The sequence below is a fragment of the Mandrillus leucophaeus genome, unplaced genomic scaffold (genome assembly GCF_000951045.1).
Source record: "Mandrillus leucophaeus isolate KB7577 unplaced genomic scaffold, Mleu.le_1.0 Scaffold126, whole genome shotgun sequence".
Taxonomy (NCBI): Eukaryota; Metazoa; Chordata; class Mammalia; order Primates; family Cercopithecidae; genus Mandrillus; species Mandrillus leucophaeus.
This window is the reverse complement of record NW_012100987.1, coordinates 651,412-661,802: the sequence shown is the minus strand read 5'-3', so window position 1 is coordinate 661,802 and position 10,391 is coordinate 651,412. Positions and strand designations below refer to the sequence as shown.

Below are 10,391 nucleotides of genomic sequence, written 5' to 3'. Positions count from 1 at the left end.
GCTGCCTCCGGGCGCCCGCTTCGCCTCCCGCGTCCTGCCTGGCTGCCCGGGTCCCCGCGGACCTTGAGTCGCTTTCGGGAGTTTAGAGAAAGCCAAGTCTTCACGTTCTTGTAGGTTGGAGACCTTAACGAATTGCACAGCGCCACAAAGGGAACGAGAACCCGGGCGCCTTCGCAACCGGAGCGGAAGCCGGAGTTGGCTGCGGCCCGCGTGCCCTCCCTGTCCGTGGGGCCCAGACGCGTGGGCACACCCCCGCCCCTCCACGCATCCACTGAGTCTCTCCCTCTCTTGTCCTAGCCATGGAAGGGCTGGAGGAGGCAGAGGCCAACTGCTCCGTCGCGTTCGCCGAGGCTCAGAGATGGGTGGAGGTGAGTGCCTTTCACTGCTCTCCCTTCCGCAGGTTGTTGACTGCCTCGGGGCCGTCGTCGCGAGGTGACTGCAGCCCCGGTCACTCTGCACTTTAGCTTCCTCGGCGATCCAGCCGGCGCGAAGAAGCTGGTTTGCTTGTCCACTTTTGGGGACTTTGCGGGTTCTGCCGCTCCTGCATCTTCATGTCCAGCTTAAATTAGCGCTGCCCTAACCCCTGGCCCCTGACGGTGTCACTGGCTTCCTAGGGCAGAGGTGGGCGCTCGCCCGCCGGGTGTCTGCACCGCGCGTCCGGGAGGAGCAGCGCGGTCGGCCCTGGCTCGCCTGGGGCGTCTCTGCTGGGCACAGCCCAGAGCGCGCGGTGCAGAGCTGCGCCAGGGCTCTCGGGTGCATTACCTCGGGGTGCCTAGAAGTGGGGATGCTCACCTTATACCTGAGAAGCCAGTGTATTCAGTGTGGAGGGGGGAGTGGAAAGGAAGGGTGGGTGGGAGGGCAGGTGTAGGAGGTAACACAGGAAGAAGGCCCACCTGGAAGGGTGATTTCTCTGGGGCCCGCATCCAAGCCCAGGGGATAGGGGCGGGACATGTGCTTTTTCATTTTCAGCTTTGATGAGACTGAGATTCTAGGGTCACTCACTGAAGAGCTGTTACCCTCCCAGCTGTGTCTCACAGACAAGATCTTCCATTCCCTTCTTTCCCCCTGAAAAAGAGCGGGTCTCTTCATTAACGCCTTGGGGCTACATTTATCTGTAGAAGGTTAACATCAGGACTTCTAGCTGTTATTCTACCGGACGCTTTTAAAACGAGGCAAAAGTCTTCTAAGCAGATGTGAATCAGGAACCACTGCTGAAAATTGGGGCGTGCACCAGCCCTGCAGTCATTTAGGAGTTATTGATGCCACGTGCTGGTTTAGTTAACGTATTTAAAACTTTGAATTAGGCTTAAAGATTATTCCACGGAAAAAAGAACATGTTTAAGAATTCTAAAGCGAACAGTAATTGAAAATAATTTATTTTTCCTTAAAGAAATACACGTGTGTGTGTGGAAAGAAAGAATAAACTTTAAACGTTACATTTCTTACGCTAAATAAAGGAATGTGAAATGTGAGTAGCATTACCCACGGGACAGTAGGGAGGTCTAAGGAATGAGCTTTTAGTGTCTTTTTAGATTGAAACTTTGGTCTGAAGGTGACTTAGAAAGATGTGAAGGGAGGGGCATGGGAAGTTGAGAGAAGAATAAACACTGTATTTTGAATTGAAATGAGAGTGGAAAAATTCCAGCAATATAGTTAAGAGAAATAACTTCCCTCATTCATAAACTTGGAAAAGCCAAGACTTCCAACTGTAATTTTCCATTAGCAGTGTGTGTTCTGCGTAATTTTGGAAAACAAACTTGCCATTTTGTGTTTGAGTGTTGGGGATTGAGGGAGGGAGAAGGGGAGACATGGGGACATGTTTTGGCCATACATGGCTTCTGTGTGGAGTTTGCATCTGCGTGCTTTGTATTTGCTTCAGGAAACGTGAATACGAATGATTTCACACGCTTCCCTTTTTTTAACTATGTACATTTTGGAAAACGATGAATTCCTTTTTTGTCCCTGCTTGCTCGTAATTATGTAGGTTTTCTCCAAGAAATTTGTATATAGTGAACAGGGGAAAAGTGTATTGTGATAAAAGATATCATTGCGCATAGTACATGTGGTCTGTATTCACTCTCATCGCAGTCTATGTAAAGGTGTTTATCAGCAATGATTTGGCACCTCTATAATGTATTTTGTTCATCGTTAGAGCTGGATCTTCCTAAAGGTACTGTCATATCCTTTTAATGTAGTTAATGAAATTAAAATTACTGTTTTTTTTCATCCCACTTGGAGCAAGGCAGTATGTTTGTCTTCACTGTGTGTATATGAGTAATTTACATGTTCAGATACTTTTAGTATACCCTGGGCATTTGAAATGACCACAGTGTGCTCACTGTTAGGGCTATTTTGTTTCTTCAGTGTCCACGTTTCTCTCTCTTGTCAGCTTTGCCTTTGCCACCAAAGCACATATTTTAAAATACTGTTCTTGCCAAAAGAAGCAGGATGAATGACTCTGTCATCGCCGCAACCTCTTTAAGAACCCCTAATTTGAAGATAAAAGGTTGATTCAAATGTGTATTTGTAAAGTATTATTTCTCTGGCTTGCTGATATTCGTGCTACATTTTGCCCTATTCCTTTACACATTACTGAAATGTAGGAGGGTTTTAAAATGTATATATTGTATATGTATGTACATATATACATATGTATTATATAATCTATATGTATTACATATAATCTGCTACTTTTATTCACAACTGCAGCTTTGAATACCCCAAAGTCAACTCCAATAACCTTGTAAAGTTTTGAATGGTGACTGGACTCCATGTCAGCATCTCCTTGCCATTTCCATTTTCTATCTGTGATTTTTAGTAGCTAATGTCTTATTCTCATAACCAAAGTTTATTTTTTAGAGTGGAGGAGAAAGAGTGAGGTAAGAGCTGGTGGTTATTCTGCCAATTATTATCATTTTATGAATCTTGTTTTTATTTATTTCAAATTGTACTTATAATACTTGAGTATACATAAAAACTGGTTTGTCTACTCATGCCAATTTTGCAATTCAAAACAAATGTAGGAAAGCTACCCTTTAAGATAGCTCAACATAATGATATTGGATTATTACGTGGTTGGAAAGGCTGTTTGAAACATTAATAATGTAGCAGGGCTGGTTTATGATTAAACACTAGTTTAAAACCAAGTAATGGTTTGAAGGCAAAGGCAGAGGGGAAGCTTGATTCTAACAAGGCTACGCAGTGGCTGATGAAGTGGTAGAAAATACAGCCTGGACTCTAATTTTAGGCCTCTTCTGCAGTACCTTTTAATTTTCTATGCCTAATAGTTGCCATTGTCTCTCTGTTTTGGGTCGTCTGAAAGCCATGTGGTAAACAGACAAAATACTAATGAGATTGAAACTGGGGTATGTAGCACTTTGCATTGGCTGGTCACGGTTTTCTAGTCTGTAAGTTAATGTTGCTATCTAGGTTGAGGTTCAAATACAATAGTAATTTTTATGGCTGGAGCAGAACAGGCTAACTTAATTCACCACCTTTCTGCTCATCTGCCCTTCCTGTTATCTCTGGATTGGATTTTTTCAGTATTGTTGTCACCCGGTAAGGGATGTCAACCTGAGCTCATTGCCAAGTCTGGCACTAGAATATGAGTCCTTCCTCACTTCTAATTGGTCTGTTTCTCCACCTGCCCCAAGTTTTATACTTCTGGAATGTGCTGTTCACCACCTTTTAACTTTTTTTGACTTTGGTGCTAATGGAAGTATTTTTAGTAATTATATATAATTTCAGTCAACAGATATTAAGACACTATGGTAAATATTTGTTAAAAATTGTAGTGTTACAAAGCAATTCTTACGCTAGCTGCTGCAGCTAACATCATTTTAAAGGGTTGCATGTGAAGGACTTGTACTCTGAGTCTTCCAGTGGTTTTAGCTGCAGCAGCTAGCGTAAGAATTGCTTTGTAACACTACAATTTTTAACAAGTATTTACCGTAGTGATTACAAGTGTGAGCCACTGCGCCTGGTCTGGGCTCTGATATTTAAATCCTGTAGGTCTCAGGTTTTTCCTCTTAATCTCCCCTGGTGGTTGTGCCAGTTAAATGGATGCTGGTGGTAGAGCAACAAATGCTCCCTAATCCATTGCTTGTGTTTCTCCTTGCACAGAATGCAGTTTTGTCACCTCCGCGTTTCTGTATGGATGGAATACTAGTTATTCCTTGTAACCTAGTGAACACCTCTTCATTCTTCCATACTTGGGCTAAAATCAACCTTTATGTGAAGCCTTCCTGAAATCGCCAAACCTCCAGCCTCATGCATTCCTTTCTCTCCTGTCTTACATAAATCTCTCTTTTTGCATTTTGTGGTTCTATTCGTTTTTCTATATTAGTCTATGAGCTAACTGAGGGCAGGAATCGTATCTTATTTATTGCTTGAGTGTTTGGCACGGTGCCTGCTAAATGCTTGTTGAATAAAAGTACGAATAAAGTTATAACCTTAACAACATTACAAAATAGGATTTTAAGGACCAGAACTCATTTCTTCTTCCAGTGGAAACTTGCCTCAGTGTCTTAAGCTTTATTGGTTGTAGTTGTTTGGTTGGGACGTGCTACAGGATGTGTCTTCATCTGCATGCCAGTGTGTACTTGTCTGTTTACTCAGCATTTCCTCTTCTACCTCAACCCTCTTCCTGAGTCACCTTACTCTACTGTCCTCCACTTGATGATTTCCCTCACGGGGACTTACATTTATCATCTCAAAAATACCTACTATGTGCCTACTGTGTGCCAGGCACTTGCCGGGATTATAGATTCAGTCACCAAATTCTTAGCCCTTACCTGGACCTTCAAACAGAGGCAGCCCCCATGAGAAGCAGATGCACAGACAAACCCAGCAGTGCCGTCAGATAATAAAGTTCATCTGGTGCGTTGTGATGGCATTGGCAGCCCGAGTCCACCTGGTGAGTCAGGGCAGGCGCACAGAGAAGGCAGCATTTGAGCCGAGGCTGCAGTGGGGCTAACCCATCTGTGCACTAGGCTGGAGCATTTTGGCCTTTTTTAACTTGTCGTGTGTGAAATCTTAAAGTTGCATACAGCATAGCTTCCAGACATTGCTCAGAGTAATTTATTCTTACTGAAGTACCGTACTGAGGTAACGTTTTACCTACAGTGAAATGCACTGATTTTAAGTATATCATTGTAGGAGTTTTGTCAGACCTATATGCCCAAGTCACCAGAACCCAGTCAAGATACAGAACGCTTTTTATCACTCAAGAGAGTTTCTTCCAGAGAACACATGAATCTCCATTCCTTTGGTAAGCATCCACTCTTTGATTTCTAGCACTATGGATTTCTCAAGGTAGGTTTGAATGGCCAAGAAATGTCTTAATACCTATTTGTTTCTTTTTTCCTCTCACTTTTTTCTTTTACTTTTGTTTTCTGAGACAGGAGCTCACTCTGTTGCCCAGTCTGGAGTAGAGTGGTGTGATCTTGGCTCACTGCAACCTTCGCCTCCTGGGTTCAAGTGATTCTCCTGCCTCAGCCTCCTGAGTAGCTGGGACTACAGGTGTGCATCACCAAGCCTGGCTACTTTTTTTTTTTTTGGTAGAGACAGGGTTTCACTGTATTGCCCAGGCTGGTCTCAAACTCCTGGCCTCAAGTGATCTGCCAGCCTTGGTCTCCCAAAGTGCTGGGATTACAGGGCATGAGCCACCACACCCAGCCTCATTTTTTCTTTATGCAGTTTTATAATTTCTTGAACACAGTATCTTTATATGGGAAATAAGAAAGGATCCTAGAAAAGAGAGGGGTGGCAAGAGATGAGGGAGCTCATGAAATCCTCTTGGGAAGGAACTGATTTACACAAATAGGAACCAGGGCAGGAATGCCGTTAGAATAGCCTGACTCCAGGAAGTGTAAACAGAATGTCAAAGTATTTCCTGCCGAACTGGGAGGGTTCCAGTGCAGTGTCAGTCATTCTGGATTCTTGCAATGTACTGATGCACTGAAAGCTAGAAATGGACTTATTTCATAAAGTGAGGAAAAATGCAAAGAACTTGTACCTTTAATAAAACAGGGTGTCAGCCAGACATGGTGGCTCATGCCTGTAATCCCAGCACTTTGGGAGGCTGAGGAAGGAGGATGGCTTGAGGCCAGGAGTTTAAGACCAGCCTGGTCAATATAGCAAGACCCCATTTCTACCAAAAAAAAAAAAAAAAAAAAAAAAAAAAGGTGGCACACACCTGTGCAGTCTTGGCTGCTTGGGAGGCTGAGGTGGGAGGATAGACTGAGTCTGGGCAGTCGAGGTTGTGGTGAGCCGTGAATGTGCCACTGCACTCCAGCCTGGGTGACAGAGTAAGACCCTGTCTTAAATAAATAATAAATAAATATTCTTGAACCAGTTAGAGAAGTGGACCCACTGTGTGAAAAAGAGCGAATGATTGATTTATGGTTCTTGATACACATGATCAAGATACCCTCTGCAACCTTTGTGGCAGTTTGCAGAATGAGCGGGGGTTGAGGGCACCATTTTCTCCATATTCTGGTCCAAATTAGAAATTGTTATTTGTATTTTCCCTCTAAATGAACAGATGAAAGACACATTGTCCTATCTTTTTTATCAGATTATTAGTGATATTAAACATTTATGTAACAAATGACCCATTGGATTTCCTCCAATGAGGAAAGATGAAGCCGAGAAAAGGAGGGTTCTGTTTCCTCTTAAGCCACAAAAGGCTCAACAAAGTCACAGTTGGCCCTTGTGAAGAAGCCTTGAAACCTTGGTGTTTCTTAAGCCATTTGTAAAGCACAAATCCTTAAAGCTTCTCCTAGGCTTAGAGAAAAGAGGAATGGTGTCCTGGATTGGACCACAGGGAGTATGCCGATTTATTCAATCTGCGTTGGTTCTTGTCTTTTGGTGCATTGCTCTAACTCTCTTTCTCTTTGGATGCCAAGAGTGCTTTGGGTAGTGAGGGACTGCTGTTGATACTAAACACCCCATTCACCTTCCCTCTTCCTGTTAAGATTGCTTCTCAACATACCAGCATTTGAGTTATAGAAACATACTAGCTTTGTGAATGCTAGTTAAGAAAAGCAAAGCAACATCAACATATTTGCCCAATTCTTTTAGTGTGGAAGAAATACACCTTGCAGGTGAACTCGTTCTTCTAGTTAGCATCTGCAGATTGAGTTGTTTATGTTATTCCTGTTCCCCAGAGTTCCTGACAGAATGTTTCCATGTACTTGTTGAATGAATGAACGTTTTGTATCCAATCAAAAGGTTGGCCTATTTAATTGATGTTTCCAGATCTCCTTAAGCCTGTTAACTATCAAAAATGTGTTAGAGCTGGAGGAAATGATAAATTATGCATGCCTGTACTTTTTAGTTTCAGAAGGTATTAAATAATGATTGGTGGTATTTCTTTGAAAACATGTTTGATGTAGTCAAAGCTCTTAATAGGCTAATAGCTGTCATATATGCACAACTTTGAAACAGAGGTTTGACACATTCAACCTGTGGCTTTGCTTAAAGAGATGGACAATAGCAAGTTCCACTCTGATGAATTACAGCACAGTCCCATGAACGGCCTTTCCAAAGATTTTGAAATACCCCAGTAGTATGCTCAAAGATTGGTTCTCATTCCTGGGTACAGAATGCTCAGTTTGGTGCTTGAGTGCATTTTTATGTTGGTATACAGCACTAGACCTTCTGTCTGTCTTCAAGTATAATGGGGATTGTCATGTAGGAGAGATTAGGAAATTTTTGTATGGACTCAGAGGGCAGAACTGGTAATAACTGGTCACAGTGAGACTTTTGACTCAGTTTTTTGAAGATCTTTCTATGAATGTAGCAGTGCCCTACACTAGACGAGCTGACTTGAATAGCTAGTTACCTACTAGTGAAGTGTGTGTGTGTGTGTGTGTTTTACAAGAGAAGCTGAATAAATGACAATTAAAGCAGCTAGTATTCTTGAGTTTCTACCACATGCATGACATGTGGCAAGTGCATTATACCTACATACCTTGTGATGAAGGACTATTCTTACCTGAGGATGTTCTTTTCCACTGAGGGAAAAGAGAGGTGAGAGGTAAAATAATTTAGTCAAGGAAACACTAGAAGTAGTAAATGCTGACTGAGGATTCGAATGCCCACAGCCTGCCCTCTTAGTCATTATATACTTTGCTGCCTGGGAGGGGCGCTGGCCAGGTAGTTCATCATTGTTCAGGAATTTAGAATCAGAAAAGAATGGGGTCTCTTCCTTGTTCCACCCAAAGCTGTAAGATTAGCTATTTTTTTTATACATGACAAATCCTATACAACTTCCGCTCACCAGCACAAGTTCTTTCTTGTGATGTTGGTACCATATTAGTACATGATCATCAAATATACGCAAGTTACAGAATTGCCAATAGATATTTTTTTCTATTTTAGAGATAGGGTCTTGCTCTGTTGCCCAGCCTGGAGTGCAGTGGTCTGATCATAGCTCACTGCAGCCTTGAACTCCTGTACTCAAGCGATCATCCCACCTCAGCCTCTGGAACAGCTGGGATTATAGGCACACACCACCACACTCAGATAATTTAAAAATTCTGTCGTAGGGACAAGGTCTCGCTTTGTTTCCTAAGCTGGCCTTGAACTCCTGGCTTCAAGCGATCCTCCCACCTTGGCCTCCCAACCTCTTGGGATTACAGGTATGAGCCACCATGCCCAGCCAGATGGACACTGTTGAGCAATTGCCGACTTTAGGTTTATATGTTTGAATGTATTTTAGTGATTGTTAATGTTCAATAAACCATTTAAAGTACTAAAAAAGGGAAACATTTTAATATAACATTGAGTTATACTTTGAGCTAGAATAGGAAATAGATATCTAAGTAGTTTCTTCTATAATTTATAAAAGTATCACCTTCTGTCATGTGACCTACATTTCTGTAGTTCATGCATACCAAAAATTGTACAGATAGTTATTGTATAGTGCTTCAAAATACATGTCATGTTTTTGATTAGGATACTTTTTAGTTAGTGTTTTAGACTTGTTAGTACCAAAGCTAGGACCCTGATGAAATTTTTTTGCCTTCTTGACTAGATTGAAATTTGATCTAGACGTGTGAACAGGGAAAGAAATACCTGAGTTATTTTGTTATACCACCATTTCATAACATTCAAAGGAAGGGAGGCCATTGCCAGCCTCATTATAAACTTTCATTCTGACTTGGCCCGGGAGTTTGAGGCTGCAGTGAGCTATGATTGCGCCACTGCACTCTAGCCTGTATGACGGAGTGAGACCCTATCTCAAAAATAAATAAATAAATAAATACAGGAAGGAAGGAAATTCATTATGGAATTAGTTTTTCTCATTAGAGTTTAATGTTTTTCATTCTACATGAGGAAGGGGACAATAAGCAAACATATTGCCTCTGCACCAGTATCAAACGCATTTGGAATTACCCTGTGTTACGAAGAAAATATTGTCAGTCTATCAAAAGCATCAGATAGAGTTGGTGATAACTTCCTTCTCAAACCCTTCATTGCCCTCTAGGTTTTTCTTCTATTTCACTTGGTGTTTCTAATTTTTTTGTGCTCAGTCCTCCTGATTATTGTCATCAGTGAATGTGAGAACATCCAAGGGAACATCTTTTCTTTGTCTACAATACCTTCCTAACAGGTATTATCAAGTTCATATGTCTTCTCCACGCTGATTGCTTCCATATTTACATTCCTGACCCTGACCTTGTCCCTAAATTTTAGTAACTACTCAAGATTTCCCACTGTAGGTCTGATAAGCATGTCACGCTCACTGGGTCCTAAGCAAAACTCTTAGTCCTACTCCTTCCAGATGCCTTTCTAGTCTTCTCCTCATCTCCCCAATGTTTCTGTCTTAGCAAATGGCCTCATTGTTCAGCCAGTTGCTCAGGCTCCCAAATTGGAAGTCGTTATTGACTCTTGTTCTTTTTTAACATCACACCACACATCTAATCTGTGAAGAAATCCAACTGGCTGTCTCTTCATATATATCCAGAATCTGACCACTTCTTGCCACATCTACCATCACCTTTCACCTATGCTGTTGCAGTAGCCTGGACTCCTTGCTCCCAAAATAGCAGCCAGATTCCTCTTTAAAAATGTAAGTCAAAGGCCGTGCGCGGCGGCTCACGCCTGTAATCCCAGCACTTTGGGCGGCCGAGGCGGGCGGATCACGAGGTCAGGAGATCAAGACCATCCTGGCTAATGCGGTGAAACCCCGTCTCTACTAAAATTACAAAAAATTAGACACGCGTGGTGGTGGGCGCCTGTGATCCCAGCTACTCAGGAGGCTGAGGCAGGAGAATGGCGTGAACCCGGGAGGCGGAGCTTGCAGTGAGCCCATATTGCGCCACCGCACTCCAGCCTGGGCGACAGAGCAAGACTCTGTCTCAAAAAAAAAAAAAAAAAAAAAA

General features: G+C 42.6%; 1 protein-coding gene across 2 annotated transcripts in view; it reads left to right on the top strand.

Moving 5' to 3' along the window:
- LMO7 (LIM domain 7) overlaps positions 1–10,391 on the top strand; it is a 249,361-nt gene that overhangs the window by 15,940 nt on the left and 223,030 nt on the right. Inside the window, exon 1 of one of the 2 annotated variants that reach the window (XM_011972002.1) lies at positions 2–368. The exons of the other annotated variant lie outside the window; for it this stretch is intronic. Coding sequence (XP_011827392.1) covers positions 300–368 — 69 coding nt within the window. The 5' untranslated portion in view covers positions 2–299. Of the gene's footprint in view, position 1; positions 369–10,391 lie in introns of those variants that run through there. 2 annotated transcript variants of the gene reach the window in all.